At 40.7% G+C, this 22,526-nt stretch overlaps 1 protein-coding gene across 5 annotated transcripts; it reads right to left on the reverse strand.

Annotated features, from left to right (window-relative positions):
- Positions 1-1,965: 1,965 nt before the first annotated feature.
- On the reverse strand, positions 1,966-22,435 carry grk5l (G protein-coupled receptor kinase 5 like). 5 transcript variants are annotated; one of them, XM_061278104.1, is made up of 16 exons: positions 21,951-22,435; positions 12,246-12,341; positions 12,036-12,148; positions 8,531-8,608; positions 8,293-8,390; positions 8,029-8,121; positions 6,903-6,966; positions 6,357-6,497; positions 6,087-6,277; positions 5,668-5,705; positions 5,398-5,487; positions 5,113-5,321; positions 4,889-5,026; positions 3,470-3,607; positions 3,145-3,272; positions 1,966-3,063 (listed from the first exon to the last, which is right to left on the reverse strand). In XM_061278104.1, the coding sequence occupies exons 1-16, from the start codon at positions 22,000-22,002 to the stop codon at positions 3,015-3,017; spliced, it is 1,716 nt and encodes a 571-aa protein (XP_061134088.1). In that variant the 5' UTR covers positions 22,003-22,435; the 3' UTR covers positions 1,966-3,014. The 5 variants fall into 5 exon arrangements, 4 of the variants coding, with proteins under 4 accessions (XP_061134088.1, XP_061134087.1, XP_061134089.1 ...); XM_061278103.1 differs by having other exon boundaries at positions 3,141-3,272; XM_061278105.1 differs by lacking the exon at positions 21,951-22,435 and adding an exon at positions 15,822-15,930 and having other exon boundaries at positions 3,141-3,272.
- Positions 22,436-22,526: the final 91 nt, after the last annotated feature.

Genomic DNA, 22,526 nt, shown 5'->3' on the forward strand with positions numbered 1-22,526 from the left:
AATCGTTTATCAAATAAAAAACTGACGGATGTTAAATGATCCTGCGAATAAGCATACAGTACCGACCGTTCATTCTGAAGTAATAAGAAAGAGCATTGAATGAAGAGACGAGCATACTGTGGAGTACTCAAACTAAAGCACAAAGTTTATTGGGATTTGAAAGACATAGTGGGTTCGGTTTTCACATGCACCCAGCACACTTGTCACAGCAACTTCCTCTCTTCTTGTGTAGATGTAATGACTTGTATTCCCAGTGACACAAACAGTATGACAGCCATTCAGAGAACACACAAGTGCACATGTCTGCACGGGCATCGTCTGGGAGAACATGAACACAGGGAGGCACTTCAGTCTGATTGAGATTTTTTTTCTTTTTTCATAACAAATACACAGAGATAGGGAGTTGGGATCAGACTTGCGTGACAGGATGAGTGAATTAAATTACTTAATCTCTGAAATAAGCACAACAACATGCACTTAAAAACAGGAAGACGAGGTGATGCTCTTTTTTTTTTAATTGGCTGTGCTGCTGCAACAAGGTCACTTTATCTCTGTGTTAATTTTCGCTTTCTCCAGGCATCTTCCTCTTCCAGACATAAATGAAGTGGACCAGATAAATAAAATGGAGATAAGATTAACCATTCATGGTTAACGTCCTTATTGAGTCTCAGAAACACAAGACGAAGAGCTTTTAGACAAGATTAAACATTCGGAACATGTGAAGAAGAAAAAAAAAACAGTACACATGTAAAAATGAGGCAGCAATAATATTGAAACGCAAAAGGCATTAAGGGAGCAAGAACACTTAAAAATTCAGGAACTGTAACTAAACTGTAGAAAAGACGCTTTGCATGGAATTACCATTGCAAGAATGTGCCTTAAGAGGTAAAACATATTCGTTTTGGTGGAAAAAAAAACCCCAGCAAGACATTATTTTAAATTGTGCAACTTCAAAGTCAAGCTGAGTGCATGTGTTCCTCTACACTTCACAGGGACTGTGCAGAAAAAAATCCTCAACAAAACAATCTATCCGATCCTACGGAAGAGGATTAGGGCCAGTGAAGAAAAAAAAACGAGGGGGGACAGGATTCTGACTTTTTTTCTCAGAATTCTTTAAAGTCAGAATTCTGAGAAAAAAGTCAGAATCCTGTCCCCCCTCGTTTTTTTTTCTTCTTCACTGGCCCTAATCCTCTTCTGTACGATCCTGGACAGAATTTTCATTATCTTTTTTATTTGTTTTTTTAAGTCAACTCTAAAGTGACACTGTAAACCGAGGAAGATACTGTGCTGTATGGGATACAATAACATCAGTGGAATGAGGTATGCAGAAGCAAAGGAATACAGCTGTCCATACGTACACGTGCCCATGCAATGACAACACATCACAATTCTCACAATGCTGTTTATGTCTGATAAATGTGTCGCTATGCAAGCTATATGATATGCCCCCAGGCTCACCTTATCGTTTACCTTTCTAAAATAATGGCCTGTGTCATTTTTCAACATACTGCAAATTTTTTAATGTTCTCAAAAATCAACAATGCACAATGTAATTCGGTCCACTTATACACGGATGGATGTCAGCTTTTCGCTTCGTAGTCTTTAATTCAACTTCCTTCCTATTACATTCGCATACTCATCAGCATCTAATCACTACCGGAAGTAGAACTAGTTGATGCTTCCGACTAGTCCTACTAGCCTAATGCTGCGGTCAGACCAAATGTGACCAAAAGTGTTTCTGGTGCCGTGATTCCAATGTTACAATATGGCACAGTTAAATCTCTTCCTATTAAATGGGAAAACTTAATTTACAAGATTATGAACATACATTTAGCTTTATTAATTATTACATTATTTTAGTTATTCAAAATGACTTCTCGTAACACAACGTGATTTATATGATTGCGTGAAGATATGCCATTATCCACTTGCATGAAGTTATTTGGTGAAATGAATGAGAGGCTGTTAAGATACAATATTATTTTATTTATATAAATTAAGGAAACTATTTAACACACAATGCCTCACAAAGATAATACATTTTATAATCTTGTGCAGCTTATGTATGACAATGTTTCTAAAATAGACCCATCATTGATATTGTGCCTAATATTACGATACACCGAATGGTCCGAAAAATAATAATTTTTTATCTTAAACATGCTGGTAACCTCTGTTAAAAATCATCTAGATCTTCAGTTGACCATCTCATGCAAAATTATATGATCAATTAATTTATACATTTAGTCTTTGGTTCAGTTTTAGTGTTTTCTGGGCGACAAATTGACTTAAGCCATTATTTTAGGAATGTGACGACAGAGAATGTGTGTAGTATACTGAACAAACAGCCTACATACTGATCTCACGCAATTCTAAATGACATCTTCAGACCACTACATCAACATCACACATCTGATTTGTAATCTTTGGCCTGAGTGTACATGAGGCGACATTAATAATGAGCTGAGGTTGTGGACATAATTGTCTGTTCTGAATGTTAGGGAGTAATATGAGGTAAAACTAAGAAAGTATGACGAGTGATACACAGATGGTGGCACTAGTATAGATAGATGGTTAGCTGTTGGGTACAGGGCAGGAAATAAAAAAACTTTTTTGATTTTGGGGGAAAAAAGAAACATCACCAGGGCCCACTTTTCTTTTCCTATAGTGGGTCTTTATATTAAAATGGTTCCCCTGATGAAAAAAAAAAAAAAAAAAGAAGCTTAGTTTGTATCCTTTTAACTCTTTCATCAACACGAGTGTCTCTTCTCTGTTTTCCAACAATCCTGAGGGTAAGAGGGTTTGTCCAAACATTGCAAGACATCTCTGACCACCCTAGAAACAAAATGGCCTGAGTACCTGGGTCTGGGCTGACCCATGAGACCTTGAGCAGAAAGTCTCAGGACCCGACTGTCAACTAATTAGCAGTGGGTGAACCCTCAGAGTTTCCTATATGGCTCCCACGCTGTAACTGCACCACTAGGGGGCAGAGTTGGACATAGAGTCCACAGAGTTTACACTGGAAGACTGCACGCGGCTGTGGGAAATAGGCACCTCCGGGTGCTAAAGCAGACAAGAAAAGATTGGCGTTAGAATTGCAGTTTGCATGATGAGATGCATGACCAATTGTTTCTACGTACGTGCCTCCTGAAGATCCTGTCCAGCAGGCTGCGTCGGGGAGGCTCTGGAGGTTGATTCCAGTCAAGGTCTGGAGGTCTCATCCCTTGAGGGCCAAACACATTCAAATCTCTGAAACACTCCGTTTCTATCATCTGGGAAGAGAGGAAACCTTTGGCCTATTACAAACATTGGCTCCATTGTTGATGAACACACAGTCAAATCATTTTATGTGTACACCACAAACTAAGAGTAATAGACAAAATAAATGAAAATTTACTGAGAGACATCGTCCCTTACTGCAAAAAAATTGTTGTATTTATCATTAGTCCGTCAAGGAACACACGCTCACCTCATTCTGCCATGGGATGGAAACACTGCCTGTAGCAAATTTGGAGTAGAAGTCATTGTCAGTTTGGTCCAAATTGACTCCCTTGACTGTGGAGAACTGCTCAATGTCCAACACATCCTTACAGTAGACTGCCCGGGGCTGCAAGAGGCCAATAACCGTCAAGAGGATGAGATGAAACAAGTGTTTTTTTTTCTTGACCTCAAAAAGAATGTTGAAGATTAAGGCATGTTTAATGCACACATCCATCCATGATCGGCCAAAATGATTTGGCGTCGGGGTATAAACACACATTTAACTTTATAGCCCTCTGCAAGTGTCAAAAATGTGAAAATCCGCAATAAGAGTCACCATATAAAAATCTTTTCTATAGTTTTACCCCCTCCCACATGCTTTAAACACAACATCGTAGTGTCTGTGGACATAAGACTGGTCCTGGTGGGCTGGCGTGTAAAACCAGTCAGTCTGTGCTGATTGTCTATGTGTTTCACTGTTCTACCAGCATTAACGGCTGAAAAGTGTGTTGCCGACTGTGGCTCTCCTTTCCCCTATGGATGGACATTACATAAGTAGGTCAATCAAATTCCTTGCAAGGAGAGCATCTTTTTCAAATGAGTCAAGCCTTCCCATCCTGGCAAGGTCACTAATTCAAAGCCACTTTGATTAGGCTGCCATCTCCTGGTACACCGGTAATACACACATTTTACAGAGTAAACTGAAGACAGTTCAAAATAAAATCACTACGGTTGTCCTAAAGAAAAAAAGCCCCTCAAATACATCTGGACTCTGAGCACCAGTAGAGAAAAATCACTACATGAAAATGTTGATAAATTCTAAAACCATTTCAAATAAATTTCCAAAATACCTGCAAAAAATATTTTTCCTTGTCAGTAAAACTCAGCCGTACACTACTCGACATCGGTAAAAAAACAAAACAGTTTCTTGTACAGCACAGCACAGCGGTGCCCTAAAAAAAAGCCCTTTAACCATGACTAAAACAATAGTCAAATACACAAACGAAGTTTTCCTGTTTATCGTAAAAAAAGATCTATAAATTAGATCAATTTATATATATTTTTTAACTTTTGAAGCATAGCTGCCGTTGGGCTGTTTTTGCACTTATAAGACAAATTAACATGTTTTATTTTTATGTACAGGATGCATAACTTTGACTTGTGCTGACTTGATCAAATACTTGAAATGCACGTTGCCCCCTTTGTGTCTTTATTTTATGCCTTGGGCTTTATTGTGGTTTTTCTCCTTGGTTAAGTCCGACTGAGTGACGGGAAAGCTTGATGTGGCGTCTTCTGTGCGATCACCAAAATCAATCAACCAATCAATCCATCAATCAATCAGGAATTTAACAGAATTGCAAGTGATAAACCGCCATATAGCGGGGGGACACTATATCAGATTACTCACATCAGGTACAAAAGGAGGCTCCACTATTCCAGCTTCTAGCCTCTTGAAGTTGATGTTCTTGAAGAAGGAGTGGGCCTTGACCCCTGCCGCTTCGTCCCCCATGCACCCTAGCCTCTGCTTTGGGTCTTTGGTGAGCAGCTAAGTTAGTTTGGAGGCGAGACAAACCACAACATGATTCACTGTCTACCAGTCTGCACGAGAACCTTTTTTTGTCGACTCCTCACCCTTCTACAGATTTCCTTGGTGTCCTCTGTAAACTTGTCATTGTATTCCTCCTCTTCCTCTTGCACCCTTCTCTCCACCTCCTCCCTCTTCACTCGTTCTTTGCGGGCACGGAAGGGCGATCGCCCAGCGGTCATCTCGTATATGAGGCAACCCAGCCCCCACCAATCAGGACTCATTCCATACTTTTCGTTGTTGATCACTTCGGGAGCTAAACATGACCAAACAGGGTGTCAGATGAACAACTTGCATGTGTAAATTGAGATGTTAATTAGATTGAGACTTACCCATGTAGCCAACTGTCCCCACCCTTCCTCTGATCAACTCCCCTTCAGGCACTTTAATAGCAAGGCCCAAGTCAGAAATACGGATGTGGCCTGCAGTGCAAAAATAACAATGCTAATGCTGTAATTATACAATCGACATGGTTCCAAAAACAACCATTTTGAAAATAAAGGTCTAAAGTAGCATTTATCCATTTTTTACACTATACTTTTACATACATCGGAAAATATATGCAATACTTGCGATGAAATATATCAGGCTTTAAAACCCACCATTGTCATCAAGTAGGATGTTCTCTGGTTTTAAATCTCTGCAAGAAAAAACAATGAAAAGGAAAATAATGTACACAACCCTTAACTCATCTGTTAACTCATCTAAATTAAATCAGTCACAGTTGTGATCAGAAGTTACTCATCAACAAATTAGGTTTTTTGATTGATGATTTGTTTGGAGCGTTCTTTTTCCTTTGCGGAATAAATATGCACATAGGATGGCATGTTTGGGATTTTTTTCTCTTCAGACATGGTTAAAAATATACATAAGATATGATATTTATGCAGACACTACTAAATTTGGTTCATTGTCCTTTTGCAAATTTCATCGTGACTAGTTGCTTTTGGCTTAATTCTGGATGGATATTTCTTTTAAACTTCTAACCACAACTTGAAATCTAGTCCTTAGATTGCTATACCTGTAGACGATGGATTCCCTGTGGAGATGCTTGAGACCACAACAGATCTGAGCAGCATAAAACTGGACCCTGTCTTTGTCAAAGCCCGGCGTGCCCATGTTGTAGATATGAAACTTCAGGTCGCCACCATTCATTATGGTCAGCACCAGACAAAGAGCGTCTTTGGTCTCGTACGCGTACGCTAAACTCACCTAGAGGCCAGAGGAACTTGTTAAGTGGTTTAATGTGACCAGCACACGACAAGAACTATCTTTTGTAATGTTTACCCACCACAAATCTACTGTTAACTTTCTCCAAAATCTGCTTTTCATTGAGCGCCATCGACTCTCCTTTTCTCTTCTTTATCCTCTTCTTCTCCAGCTTCTTACAGGCGTACATCTTTCCCGTCGCTCGAACTTGACAGGCACACACCTGAGACAAACCAAAGTGCATCACACATTATTCACATTGTAATAAATAAAGACAGCATCACTTCATTTTATTTCACTGAGACACAGCTATGAAAACCAAGAGTGGACTAAATCCCTTCGTCACATTTTCAGCAATTCTCTGCTGCCAACTTTGTGGGGACAGTTTTGGGAAAATCTCAGCATGACACTGTTGAGTACACAAAGCAACATTCATAAACGCCTCTTTGGAACAATCTCATCAAAACCATGAAATATCTTCGGGACTACTACTATAAAGACTTTGAGACAGGTCTTATCGTCCTTCATCCGTGAAGTCTTACGAATCTCGTAGAAATTATGTCTTGGAAAATTCCGAGTTAGCGTATTGGTAAAGTCTCATTACTTTTGCCAAACTGGTATCTCTCACCTCTCCAAATCCTCCCTTCCCAAGCACTCGGTATTGTCTGAAAGTGTCTTTAGTGATTGGTTGCCTGACAAAACACAGACAGAGGAAAAGCCATTAATACATGTTCATCCACTGTATTATTGATTAGGACACAGATATTATCTGCAGAACTCAATACCATCCTGAGTCTGTTTCCTGTGCACAGGATGGGGCCTCTTGCGTGCAATTTTACTTTCCAGACAACGGATATGATCAAAGATGCTCTGAGAGCCTGCTGTTTACTTGAGGCTGCATCTGATATGGTGCTTGCTCTGCATCAAAGATGTTCCTGCCAAGAGTGATCAACTCCTATTAGGAGCGTCCACAAGTCAGCTGTTCCCTTCTAAAACCTTGACACTTTTGGGGTTGGGTTCCTTTTTCTTTCATCACACTGAAGGTCTCTTGAGGTTATTGAGTTTTTAATGCTCAATTGACGTTTTGAGGTCAACGTGAGTAGCATCCATTTCAGTTTCAAAACGTCTCTACAGTTGACCAAATAAATGAAGAGTGTGAGTGATATATTGTAAAAGAACTATTTGAGTGGATAGTATGTGGGAAAAAATGGAGTAGTATTTCCTTTTTGTTGTATGTAGAGCTCAGTTACTGGAATGGGATAAAAATATGGGTGTATTTTTTGTCAATTATTATTTCATATATTCATATTCTGCTTTTTATTGTGTTGTTACATTTCACTGGTAGTCTGTTGCAGCTGCCAAGCTCACGGAAACACAAAATCTAAACCGGTAGAATTCGTACCATTGACTCAGCAACATATCGTTAAACCTATCTGAGACCGGTCACAGGATGGATATAGCAGTTTTGGGTCAGAAAACACTGACGTGCTCTCACCATTTTACCGCTAACTGCGGCATAGGTCAGATGTTTACACTGGGCTCCAACAATACAGTAAATCTTCATCATCAGAATTGTTGATATGTACGTAATGACACTCCATAAAATGACACTACTCTCTTATGATATGTCGATACATTTATGGTTTATGGCAATCCACTTTTAGGAGAGCGTCAATCATTTACAGAATTTTGAGATCGCGCATTATACCCCACAATTAGTGAAGGCCCGCTGCATAAACCTTAAAGGAACTGACCTCTCCAGCATCTTCCACTGCAGGAAGCGGTCAAAGTACATGCTGTTCTCAAAATCTGCAAATGGAGCCCCGCTCAGGTAGTCGTGTACAGCTCTGGTTCCAAACACAAAGGTGGGGGGCTCAGTCATCACAGTAAAATGTAAGCCAATGTTTTATACACCGTACATGTGAAATGGGGATGTGTGAAGGCAAGGAAGAGAGAAAAAAAAAACAAGTGATTACAGTAAGCAGGTGAGTGGATGTAAAGATGGAGAGGTGACTCACTTGCGGCAGTTGCTGAAGATCTCCTTACATGGACTGAGCTCAAGGTTCTCTCGGCACTGATCTGCAAAGACCTCTGCAATGTCCACACGCTGAGGTGACTACATCAACACATGCATATACAATTCTCTTTGTCAACAGACACACTCCTCCAAACAGGATCATGTTAGTCTAAACAATTATTGCGTACAACAAAGAAGAACACTGTAACTGTAACAAGAAACTCGGGAAGTTAACTCACTTGCTTGGAAAGAAACGTCTTGACAATCTGGTCCCCTCTGCTTTTTCTTTTTTCGTCAGGCGTCACCTCGTAATCTTCCTGTACGAGCAAATGACTCGTATCATTAACAACACCCAGAAATGTGTCATCCTAAATTTCCATTGTGTTAGTGAAGTTATAGTTGGCAGAAAATATATTATAATTCAATATACCGTATTTTCCGGCCTATAAGGCGCACCGGACTATAAGGCGCACCTTCAATGAATGGCCCATTTTAAAACTTTATCCTTATATAAGGCGCACCGGACTATAAGGCGCACCATTAATGCATCATGTCAGATTTTTAATCCAAATCAAATCATTCTCCATTTTATCTTTTTTATTTCAACTTCAGACGGAACAAATTACTTTATAATCATAAAATAATGATCCATAGTCTTTTTGATTCATGATTCATAGTCTTTAGCGGGCCATTTATGATTGATTTCATGACACAATGCTTTGGGCCAGTTTAAATTTAGGAATTTGGTCCATATATAAGGCGCACCGGACTATAAGGCGCACTGTTGGTTTTTGAGAAAATTTTAGGTTTTTAGGTGCGCCTTATAGGGCGGAAAATACGGTATATAATTAAATGAGAGAGCCTAGACTATTGACAAGACCTAGATGTAATGTGGAAATTTGTGATTTTTGTGTCATCTTTAAGCAACTGACTTTTTATCCATCCATTTGTTTATACTGGGTACCCACGCTCCAAGCCATTGTCATGGCGAACAGTATCGGGCTGTAAACAAACAACCAAATCGCACTCACATTCACACCTTTGGGCAATTTATATATTTTTGGAATGTGGGAGGAAGCCGGAGTACGTCGAGGGAAACCGAAGCAAGCACAAGGAGAACATGCAAACTCCACACTGCAACTTATCTTGACATTCACCAGTCTTGGGAAAAATACATGTTACAATATTTCCACACCGCCGATGATGTCAGTTAATCATGCTAGTTTGATGTTTCCACATTCATTTAAAGCTTATGCGGGTGTGTCAGAAGTCCAGACGGGAGAAACCGCGTAGATGAAAGGTGTGCAAGTCCAAGCGCTTAAAAAAAAAAAAAAGTCTTACGCACGAACGGGAGAATATGGTCCTAAATGCGTGTGTTGCTGTCACTCTCACAAACATATGGTGCACTTGGCTGTGTGTCTATACATATGCTGCCATTCACACAGCGAGCCATGACTGTTAAAGGCTGCTCATATTGGACGTGTCAGAGACATGAAAAGAACTCTGACGCATTTCCGAGAGAGCACTTTTAACTTTCAATGTGAAAAAAGATGGGTGGAGGGCTGCACACTAGCCTGACACTGTCTATCAGTGGCTTTTTCCCCCCAACAAGGCCCTGTGTTGCCTGGCAACCACACAGAAAACACGGCAGGATTCCTCGAGGTCCTGGAGTGTCACAGTGTGTCACACCAGCGTCACCATCTTTCCACTATAAAACACGCACACACACATATACATACAGTACATACACACATAAGCCTGGAGATTTAGGCTTTAAAAAGCAGCAGCGTCACTGACACTTCGGGACAAGGCAGAAAGGACATACAACTTGTATACACTGTCATGAGCAGAAATACACTTGTAATGTGCAGACAAACTGATGCCGAATCATTTAATATTAATGAGATGTGCAACATATTAAGAAGACTTCACAGTATGATGGCGCAACATAAAAATGAAGGTCAATTGGTTGGAAGACTTTGTTTCATTACTTTCCATTTGTCTACCTAATAAATTGGCAAACATACAAACTCAGTCACTTGACGAGATTGTGCCGCCACCTTAAATGTAGTCATTGACATTGTAGGAGCTCAGCCTAATAGACAAGGTGCCACTTTAACCTTTTGGAAGCAAGAGGGGGGGATCCAGCACGCACGCACAAAATGTGCACGCCCTTTCTAGTGGAACCCCAGAGCAAATTCCTTCCTCAGTCACACAAACTCTTTAAAAGCTCTCTCTCTCTCTCTCTTCCAAATGGCCATGCTCGCTGTTTTCCAGCTTTACAAAAAGAAACCTAAATAACCACGTTTCTCATGTCTCACACGTATCCCTCCTCAGATGAGATCAACAACGTGTTACCGAAAGAAATACATAGGGTGGGAATTAAGCAACATAATGAAATAGTTTAACACAAAATAGAAACTGACCGCACTAGTCTCGTCTTGTTTCGCTTATTCACTTGGGACCAAACACCTGCGTCATTGTAGAGAGCAGGGCTACAACTATCAATTATTTCAATATTTGATTAATCTGCAAAGTATTTTTCCGATTCAGTCACTGGTTGTGTCAAAAAATTGGCCAAAAATGTTCGTAATGGATTCCCAAAGTAAAAGAAAATGCTTTATTTTGATTTAACACAAACAATCAGGCTGTTGACATGTTGGACAACAGAAATGATAGAATATTTATTTTTAGGCATGTATTTAGGCATTTACAGTAGGTTCCCCCTTGCAGAGGGCAGGTCTCCTGACACTGCACCTAAACACTCACACATTTTTTTATTACATTTTTCAACCGCTCGCGTGACCTGTAAATTTGCTCTTTTTTAAAAAAATTATTATGAAATATTGTTTGTTGCTGTCAAGCTGAATTGCCACTGTTAACACTGGCGACATGGCAGTGAACAAAGAGGAGCAAGTTTACTAAAAAACAATGAACAATGTAAAAGAGTGCTTTCTTTTTCTCCAGTAGGTGTTAACGTGTCAGAGGAGACGATCCGATAATGACTTCTCTTTGTTTTGTGAAGCAACTGTCAACGCAAGAAATTCTGTTTGGATCAGTATTACCGGTAAAAAAATAAATAAAAATTAGTTACCGGTAAAAAAAAAAAAAAAAAAATTACTTTCTAGTGTGTGCCTCAATTTTTGAATTAGGTGCGATTGTGCTCCGATATAAAAAAACAAAAACGTTAGTCAGGAACCTCGCCAGTGGGTCACTTTTATGGCAGTTTGACAGTGACAGAAAGAGCTGGAGGGATATGTGTTTTTATGTGCAGGGGGTGTATGCTGGAATTAGAGTGGTGTGAGAAACAATGCAGCCCTCTTTGTATGGTCACATACCCGCAAAGATACATATTCTCGGCATAGACAAAGATTTAAACGTGTCAAGTGGGAGGTATTCCGTCTAGACGTGAACAGAAAGCGACATGGGATGCGCATACGATAGTGGGGTGCATTTTGGGGGGGAAGGGGGTCAGCTGAATAATTATCACCACTCAGTTATTGATCTGCTCTTTGCTGCATCAGCCAATGGCAGCACAGTGTCAGGCAGCAATGTAATGGAATGCATGCATTGCAAAAAGTGAATTCTTGTGAAACATATGTAGAGTCAAAGCTTAACTCTACCAGGCCAATAAAAGTATTGCAATTGTTTCCACTGTAAATAATGCAACTGCTGGGTTGATTTTGTTGTTGTTGCACACACGTGTGTTTGGGTATATGTTTGTGTATGTGCGTGTGTGCCTACCATTGCATCCAGTAGTTGAATGCAGCGTTGCAGTTTCGGTCTGGTCTCACAGTAAAGACGGAAGAGTTGCCTTCCAATAGGCTGTTTCTCACAGATACTGACATAGTCCTTTTCTACAGAGAAAGAGACAAACACAATCCTATAAAACACAGCCGGACACACTTTTGCCAAACTCAGGTCAGCATACGCACACACACACACAAACCATACCAACGCTGTTGCCCAGCTCAGTGCACTGACTTATGTGGGGGAAACGAAGGATCTCCTTCCATTTTTTGCTCCTCCCTTTCCGCTTGCCTCCTCCACCTGCAGTGACAGCAAAAGAAGAGATTTTCTTAGTAGAGTGCAAGTGAAGGCCTACTGACAGTAAAGAGAGGACAAGAGTGAGCGAGGGACGGGGTGGGGTTGTTGCAGACTCCGCTGAATGAAATCATAGTCTCAGCTTGTATATTTAATTCATAGATTACGTTGGACTTCCTCTCTAATTCACCACTTTTCCTCTGAGTGGAAATGTGTGCATCTACACAAAAAGAAGCCTCTTCTGACCCTCTCGGTTCCCATCATAGGCCAGAACGTGAATGCCAGATTGGATTGCACTGCTGTGGATAATCTAGCATCCACTTCTTTTTGCATCATCAACATCTTAAATCATTCAATCCAAATAGATTTGCTCTTTAAGGAGAATCTAGCCATTTATTCTTGCAATATTGGTAATTAATTCACAGATGAATTTTGTCTTCATTTCCTCGATTAACTTAATTTCCCGAAAGGATGCAAATACAATTCCTTTTATTTATATTTTTTTAAATAATCGATTCCAGCTGTTTTGTCCAGACTCTTGCTTTTATTGATTTACAGTATATCCTGTCTCCCAAACTGGCTGAGAATTCATTAAATTGTTAAGCGCAGCGGAAAACGTCTGTGAGTGACTCGGCTGCAATATTGCGAGCATGAGAACAGGAAAAGCAAAGACAAGCAGACATCTTTAAGTAATAAGCCTGGAATGTGAGCGGCACCACGTCATGCTGGATCCTCCGAGGGAAAGCTTCAGCACTTTTGTCTTCTCGTTACCGCCTCATCCTCCCCTCCTCTGTTGTTCCACTTCATCACTAAGACTTCTGTTACGGACGTAATGTTTTTATGAGGTTGAATGGGGATTTTTTGTGCTGTTTGCATGCAAGCAGTCATTTTTCATACTGGTTGCTCGTTATTTTTTATACTGAGGTCGAAAGATAGTTTCCTTCAATCTGTGTCCAGTAACAATTTGGTTCGGTTCCATTTAACATGGCTAAGACCGAAGACTCTTTGAGTGGCAATAAATCTTGTGAGTCCTGATAGAGGACGTATTGCCATTAGTTGAGCAGACATTACACAATCCTGCTCACCTCGTAATTTGTGGAATGGTACCATCACTCAACTGTTTCTTGATCACAGCCAAATGGTCTATTCTTCTTTGACATTTTACAGTGTCATCTGACCTCACAGATGATTCAGACTGAATGAACAGACATTGCTAACATTTTGGAGAAAGTGGAGTCTTGTGGAAAAATTGAGTAGGAGAAGCAAAAAGAGGCTGCGGGTTTGATGACGTAAAACGTTTTTCTATATAGTGTCAACATAAACAAAAGCATTTTGAATAGATGATTCAATGACGGGTTTAATGACGTAAAACGTTTTTCGACATAGCGTCAAACAGAACAAAAGCATTTTGAATCGATTATTTAAATACAGGGTTTACTTTTAGAAGAGATACTCTCCCTGAGGAGTGAGTTAGCCACATACGATGATGACAACAACAATTGGATAAACAGTTTTTATACAGCATGTGATCAAGATGTTCTTTCATCACAGTTGAGAAGAGGTCATATGTCCCAAGACAAACACCAAGCTTGAATTTATTAATAACTCAAGCCAATATATCCCCTAGGAGAATCATTAACTCACAGCACCTGCTACTCCTCAACATTGTTTTAGGCTTCATAAGCCATAAGCAGCAACACTCGCTGATTTAAGCTGCTGGAAAACGCTTAATACAGTATATGTAGTTATGATCCACATCTGTGTGCCCTACTGCTTCCAATCATTTGATTTCCTTCCGTGAAACTATGACGTCTGTACTGAGAGTTCAACCCCACTCACTGCTGCCTCTTGTGTAAAAAGAAGTCCCTGGAGGGGAGAGTGTTTTTGGACTTCTTGTTTCAACTGTTTCAAATAACTGAAGTAAACATAGGTCACCCACACTGTCATTCAACGTTTGGGTCCGTCCAATTTCCAATCATTCAAAAACCAGGGACGTATTTTAATGACAGCATCAATGCCACAGCTTGTTACCGAATCCGTTTCTGTCAGAAGATACACATAAATTCAAATGTACGTATCATTTTAATAAATGTTTTGCTTGACAAAGCCGCACTGTTAAAACAACGGAAAGCTCTCATGTCCAATGTGAACCATTTTGCCCTTGCTCCCAGGCTTTATGTATTTAGTTAGTTAGTTTATGAAACAGAGCTCATGCTCTCAGGGTCCGTCACTTACACGGAAGCAGAAATACACTCTGGACTGAGGCGTTGCTGTGCACAGGTCCATGTCAGTTTAATTTATTCCATACGGGCTGTGTGGTCACTACACTTTATTTATGTTTCCCCTTAACAGCTCTGACATCATCAAGGCATGTCAAGTCGAGTAAAAATAAAGTTAAAGAGGGAAGGACGTCCTCCTGGCACTAGACTTGGAGGTTGCTGGTATCCAAAACATCTATGTGTGTGACTATGAGTGTGTGCTTGTTGTACCTCTGGCGGCACGGAGTAACACCATGATTAAAGTTTTTCTCCGTCTGCTAGTTCTTCTTCTGCTTCTATTTCTTCTACCTTTCAGATTGTCTTTTTGCAGTTGACACATACTTTTGGTGTATTTCCGCCGGTGGAAAAAAGGTGCCAGTAATGCACGGAATGTCAACGTGATTAGGAAAATGGAATTTGGGGTGACAGTTTGAGTTCTAATTTATATAATTCACAAGACCAGCCAAACTATGAAAAACGTGCAAGTTGAATATGTTTAAATGTGAAAAATACCGTACTAGAATAAACAAAAAGAATGATCATAATAATGTGAATAATGAATGTATGGAGTTCCATCAATAGAAAAATGGGGCTTGTTGTTCTCAAGATAAACAGTGCTCAGTTTTTTTGCACCACAGAGTCAACATAGACATGTTTTGACACACCGGGATAGAAATAAATTCTGAAACATACAATTGACCATTACGCTATAATGCTGGCATCACAATATGATGTGTCACCAAAGAAGGCAAATTTTGATTTCTGAGTTTTCACCTTGTCAGTATACTAACCTCAAAGTGAGTTCACAAACAACAAATGAGCTAACGCTTATTATCTCCTCACAGATTCTCACATCACATAATGTCGGTATCACGGTTGAGTCACAGCCGGGTGGTCGGGAAAGGTACAAACATACAAACGCCTTTGTTCTCAGAAAGTATTCCTTCTCCTGCATCTCCACAAAGTCCAACTGTTCACGAGATCGAAACCATTGGCATCGGAGCTGTAGGATATATAGCCGAAAGATAAATAACATAGCAAGCCCATTTGCAAATGGACAGTTTGTATCTGCTTGAAATCGTCTCTTATCTAATGCAGTATTGTCGTGAAAAATGCGTTTGGGCAGACTGTAAAAGCTGTGCATTAGCAGGGGGAATAGCAGGAGGCAATAACTGATATGGACAAGAGTAAAAGAATAATCAATAGACAAAACGGCGCAATCCAGTACCTGCAATAAAAACCCCGCACAAGCTTCAAAGCTTTGTTACAGAAAGAAGACCAGTTCGAGGGCTTCCTGTAGTTATGCTTCACTGCGTTTGTGTGCCTCAGGAAGCGGAGGGAAACTGCCCAGACCTGAGCACAAGGAGAAGACTATGGCCGGAAGACGCTTTTGCCTGGTCCGCAATGATGTCATGATGGTCTCTCTGTTCTGTAGCCTCATTAATATCTCTGAACTAGCCTCTCCAATCATGAACTTTATTTCATCAGCACTCGCAGCAAACAATGTACATTTTTGACAATTATGACGTATTCTCGTGGTGTCGTAAATGCTAAACTGCATAATGTGAGGCCATGAAATATAACCATGACAACTACAATTAAAGGCAGACCTTGTTCTCAGCATGTAGTACAATTCCAATCTGCATTCAATCATTGTGACGATTTACCTTCATGTCCTTGTAATCACTACTGCTAAAAATAGAAACCAACCCAAGGGCAGAGTGAGTTCATATACTCTGAGGTAGTCAAACCGGTCCATGACCTCACAGCAGTTATTGTTGGAGTGATTTTCTGCCGATGTGCATGCCCGTATAAATTGCATGAAAGGACTGAATTCGCACAAGAGCAGACAAGGCAGGGTACCTTTCCTGTTTAGGAAGAGTCAGGTGCAGCGGGTTTCCTGTTCTAATAATATATTAACTATGGAATGCGGAATGGAAAAAGTATAAGCGCAGCTCTTGCGTTAAACTTTGACAAATTACGTTATCTATCTTCCTGTTTGATTACAGTGGAACAATGAAGGGCATCCCGGGAAATTAAGCTTACAGTGGGACCTTGGTATTCATGATTCATCCGTTCTAAACCGCAATCGTATGAAAAACAAGGCAATATTTCCCGTAGGAAATAATTTCCAATTATTAGCCATAAGCCTACAAATTATGTGCATTGGCACATGTGGCATTAGACGTTTTTTACTGCCAGTGGCCCCTCTTAATGCAACCCACCAATTTGTATTGGCTAGCGATTGATGATCAAACCTGCAGCATCTGTATGAAATTTAGCAGTGTTTGTACTTTGAGTTCTTTTCTCACATTCTTCATCCAAGGGAAAACTGGCACTTACTTTTGCTCCATTCTGGCTCATTTAGTAGTCACAATTAACATTCATCCATTCATTTTCAGTATCGCTCATCCTGTTCAGCATCACAGGGGGGTGCTGGACCTTATCCTAGATGACTTCAGGTAAAAGTCATACATAAAAAACAAACATAGAAACTCCACACAGGGAGGGTCGGAGGTGGAAACGAACCGGCACCCTCCTAACTGTGCTAACTAGTGCACCACCGAGTCGCCCATGACTTATAAATAACAAGGGAAAAAATACTTTGGATGATGAACTAAATCTCATGTTGCCGCTTGATTCCAGGAAATGGCCTAGTGATACGATTTTGGTTAAAAAAAAAAAACTGCAACAAATTTCAACTACAAAAATTTCGAAAACCAAACCATACAAAAACTAGGCATGTGAAAATTGCAGCTTGGTCTTTGTGAATGCCACCATAATAAAACACTCCTCGGCAGCGACGCTGACCTTTGTGTTGGTAGGATCCATAAATATTTTTCTATAAGGCAATTCAGGCAAGGGCTATGTAATCTTTATTTCTATGAGCAATGATTTCAGTTAATGTCGGGGTGAAGCTTTGTCGTTAACTGTACTGTACGACCTACCCTGGTGCAATGTATGTTGCCCTAAACGCATGTGACCCTGGAATAGAGTTAATATGATTACACAGCCTTCCGTGGCTGTTTAATTTTTCTAAAATTTCTCTCACCGTTGCACAAACACACACTCACATATTGTCCACATTGAAGTGGAAGTGTTTGTTCTATATTTTACACAATCTTTTAATTCCAAATTGTTTTGTCCATGTTATAACAACAATTCAGAAAAGAATAACAAAGAAAAGACCTGCACAAGATTCTGTTGTAGACTTTGGCTTCTAACATAAACCTGCTGTTTATTGCTTATCTTGCCTTTGACATCTGAACATGTAGTTTAGAACTGCAAGTTCAGGTTCTTCTTTCCCTTGCTGTTTTTATTCTAGACTTCCTTGAAGACAATGATTGATGATTTTACTATACACAGTTAGCGCAGATTTTATTTTTACTCTTAAAGCCATTTAAAAATGTTTATACCAGTGAGTAACTCTCAACTGTCAATTCCTATTGACACAGTAAACACTTCCATTATACACGGTTTGCAGCAGTTTGAAGAACTTGCAAGTCATAGTACCAGAGCAGAATGCGAATGCACGTCATAAAGAAACAGTGTTTCATGCAGCTGCTGACTAAGGGTGGGAGCTTTAAAACATGCTGGAGATATTGATTATTCCCCTGACTAATGCACATGAAATATTAAATGGATGTGCTGTTAAAAATATGGCAACAACACATGCTTAAGACAGAATAAATGCTACTTAAGCATTTCAGTTTTACGGGGAGGAAGAACCATGATGCGCTGTGCTGCTCAGGACATTCCTGGAGTTTTATACTGAAATAATAGTTTTTTTTTTCATCCATTTCCATTACACCTGTGGTTCTCTCCTCTATTTCCCAGAGTTCCATTCAACAACCCCCAAAGAACAGACGTGAAGTCGTAGCATCCAGAGTTCCATTATACTGCATGTGTGGGCAGAGGCAGCAATAACAATAGAGATGCAAGTGCCACAGAGCTGAATATTTCCACTCAAGAAAAAAAGTGAGTCACACTCCCACTCAAAACACACAGCGTGGTGGTGCCAATGTAGAAATGTGCATCTCTACTTCTTCTTTTCTTGATGCCTTCATGTACGACCGCATGTACAGCCAACAAATCTCTGTTTGGACTCAGATTTAGACTTGTATGGATGACGTTCAAGAATGTGGCACAGGTCTTTTTCACAAAAATTTGCCAGCTTGCTGTAACTTGTTGTGGTATCGCAACAGCCTTCACGCCAGCTCCCTGATGATGAGGCTTGACATCATGGCTGTTAGATTGTTTTCATATTTTATTCTTTAAGCAGCTCTGCTGGTTGTAGCAAAGTAGTGCACTCCATTTTGCAGCAAGTGCATACTTTTCAATTTATTCATATCTAGAGAGCACATGTAGGGATGTACAGATAATCTACAGGGCCAAAAGTAAAGAGACAACTATTGGCTTGACAACTATGTACTAACTAGCTGATGCAATATTAAGCATTTATTCAGCGTCGCCTCAACAAGGAATATTTCAGAAGCTGTGTGTATACTCAGAACTGTTCAAAAACGGAAAGAAACAAAGATTCCCTGTCGTTCTTGCGTAAACGTAGCCGCGAATCATTTCCCATGAAGAGGGACATCTTTTTCAAAGGAAAGCTACTAGTATTGTTCTTCCTCCATCAATGACGAACAACACTCACTACTGTATTACGGTTGTGTGAGACGCCAAACATCGGAAACAAGAAAACAGATTGAGAATGTCAGCAGGCTGCAGGAGAGTGGAATTTACTGTAGTCAGTTGCAGCCCAAACTAAATACTCCCGCTATGTTACCATCATTTAGCGAGGCCATCTGGCTGCAGCGCTCCAGTTTTTCCCCCTGTACGCTCATTCATTTCGACTTCCAATGACGTTTGCCGGTTTGGGACTCTACAAGCGCTGCCGTGAATGGGGAGTTGTGAATGGGGAGGCAACACACACACACACAGTCGCGGTCAACTTCACTGACACTCTGGAGTGCGGTTACATTTAAACAAAAGAATTCACCCTAGGAAATTAACCATACAGGCTGCTATTAAATGTAAGCTACTGTTAAATAAGCATGCTCCAGCACGTCACAGTCACACACTCAGCCAAGCCTGGCCTGAATACGTTTCTTTCTGTTGATCAGCTGTCACACCAGCAGATTTTGTCCGATAATGCATATTAGCAAACAGACAGTGACAGCATTGTCAGAGCATTGAGAGTGGCAGTCAACTGATGCATGGATGACCATGCTGGAAGATCAGGGTGTTATGTTTCACCGCACGCACTCATCATCCATAAAGTATCTTCCACAGAGACCGGAGAGCGGCTCCACAGGAAGATGGAGATCGGATGGCAGTTGCCCACTCAGTTTGTTATGCAACAATCAATCTGATTAGACCGCTGATAGGCTACTTCTAACTGATGGAGCAAAATACCATTCTTTATGTAAGACAGTGGTCGTGATTGCTTTGTTTTTCTGCTAGTGGGTGGGCCACTGGAAATAGAAGATGACTCATATTTTCTTCATTGGGAATGACATGAAACTGATCAGAAATCTGTGCTGAACACTTCTACAATGGATTTGTATCTTTAAGAGTCACACTGCGGATAGAGGTGCCACTTGGCCAAACATCAACAGAATTGCACTTCTAAACTTCACTGTTTATTTCTGATTTTGAGCCAGAGAGCATTTGGATGGAGGATGGAAGCCGCAAAGCTCTGCACTGGCTCTCTCATACGCAAACGTACAACACAACCCGGTGGATACTTTTGATTCATTCTCCTACCATGCGACATTAAAAACTCTGCTATACATTCTGGGCCTTGTAAGATGAAACGAAATCTCAAAACATGTTTGGAACCTTTAAAGGACATGAAGCAAAATGACTTCTAACAATCAGTGGCAGGTTTCGCTGAGCGCAAGTGATAGTTACGGCACACAAGCCACTGAGAATATTATACTTGAGCAACTCATAGAGCCATCTCATCCCTTCATGTGGTACTGGCTTTTCTCTCCCACACACAGCTAGAGACTGGAAAAAAGACCAATGGAGCAGCTGGGACAAGCAAGTTCTGTCATGGGTCAGTAACTGCTCTTATTAATTTGCTAAGCTTGATTTCCCCCTCTGGCCCAGTCATGCTCTGCTTCCGTAACACAAATGTCCAATCGGACGTGTAGGCGAATGCATCCGTTGGTTGGGGTTTTCATAGCGAGGAAGCTTCCCGTTGCACTTTATTATGCCATTAATTCGCACAAACGCCACTCACGCAGGCTGTCCTCCTTTTTCCAAAGCATGTCGTCACGGTGAGCTACTAAATGGACTGTCAGAAAATCAGAGTCGTCATGGCGCATTTTGCTTTTGATACAAGAACCCTTATGCTGCCACATTTGTGTTTGTGACACAAGGGTGCGTTTGATACACTTAGAACAGATTAAAGTTGTCAATAAAGAATCATTTTATTTCTTAGGGGAGGGGCATGAATGCAGCAAAAATACACACACTGGCCACAACAATAAATACACTTGTATGATCTAACTCAAAAGCCAATGTGTTTAAAAGGTGTTAATGACAAGTAAGTAATCGTCAATAGCGGACACTAGGGTGCCTACCTGACAGTAAGTAAGGAGTGGTTGTGCCCTGCCATTTTTTTTTATCTCTATTTGTCCCTGTTGAAATAACACAATCAGAGTAGTTGCGCATCACTTCAAACCATTAATTGTGCTTTATTGTATGCATGCCTGGCAGTATTAATTCAAAGTTATCATAAAGACACTTTTGATTCAACTATTTCACAAAATAAAGCAGGTGTACCTAATGACATGTCCAGTGAGTTTATCAAGTTGATCAAGAAAATACATTTACATAGGGAAATGTTATACTTCCGCTGCAAGAGGATAATCTCATACTATTGCAATAGTGGGCAATGAATTACATTTGAATACATTATCCTATTTCATTTGACTTCCATGTACTGTAATAAATCAGATCTGATCACCATTACGATTTCTTTTCCACTCCCTACTAGCTGACGGCGCATCTGTTTGGCTCCATTTTTTCCGTGCATTTTAAACGAAAATACTTATACGAGTGTGTTTATGTGTCTGTCCTGCAAAAAGCGCTCATTCATTTTCGCAGAAACTGAAAGCGGATGTGAGGAGCAGGTTTGGTCGGACATATGAGAGAAAAACCGCGTACTGTATCCAAAATGATGAGGACACAATGTGTTGAGTTGATTTCGTTGAATCGTTTCAAATGTTGCCAGTAACCTTGCACAAGGTGTGGGAATCCTCTGGCGAGGTTTACCTGCAGTCATGACCAGCTCCGTTTCATTTCACTGAGAAAGAACCATGGGCACTTGCATCTTGAAACTTACCCTCTCTGGCTTTTAGCAGTACAGTGTTGGCCACGATGTTCTCCAGCTCCATCAAAAACCAAAACAAAACAAAAAAAATCCCGAATGCAGAGGTTCACGGCACACAAACGTCTGCAGCGGAACCACCGTCCTTTGGGCTCGCACGGCTCGGGTAAAAGCGTCTTCACTCCTTGTTGGCCGACCAGGAAATTTCACTCATGACAAAGTCGTAAGAGATGAAAAAGGGTGTTATAGGTCTGCTTGCTGTGCAACACGGACATCGTTGTGGTGGTGGGATGAAAGTGCGCTGCTGCATTTCTACTACCGCAAAGGCGTCCAATGCGTGATGTGCCTCGAGGATATCCCCAGGGCATAGAAAAACCACACTGGAGAAACTGTTGTCAGCAAAGCGACTCCCCACGGTGGATTCTTCACTGCAGCGCACCAGTGGGATACCGACAGCTTCACGTTTCGGCGGCAGGGGTTGGCTGAGTGCAGAAAGCGGACGTCAGTGCGCCCCTCTCCTACGTCATCGAAAGTGGGATGGACCCCCGGCCCCCAATCGTGTCAAGCTCATTTCACTTAGCAGAAGTGTAC

Source organism: Syngnathus typhle, linkage group LG5 (genome assembly GCF_033458585.1).
Source record: "Syngnathus typhle isolate RoL2023-S1 ecotype Sweden linkage group LG5, RoL_Styp_1.0, whole genome shotgun sequence".
NCBI classification, from domain to species: domain Eukaryota; kingdom Metazoa; phylum Chordata; class Actinopteri; order Syngnathiformes; family Syngnathidae; genus Syngnathus; species Syngnathus typhle.

Coding starts and splice junctions, on each gene's coding strand:
- grk5l (XM_061278103.1), bottom strand. CDS start 22,002: ATGGAGCTGGAGAACATCGTGGCCAACACTGTACTGCTAAAAGCCAGA. Junction 8,609..12,035: donor TTCAACTACTGGATGCAATG/GTAGGCACACAC, acceptor TTGCTCGTACAG/GAAGATTACGAGGTGACGCC. Junction 6,967..8,028: donor CAGTGGAAGATGCTGGAGAG/GTCAGTTCCTTT, acceptor GTGTTTTGTCAG/GCAACCAATCACTAAAGACA.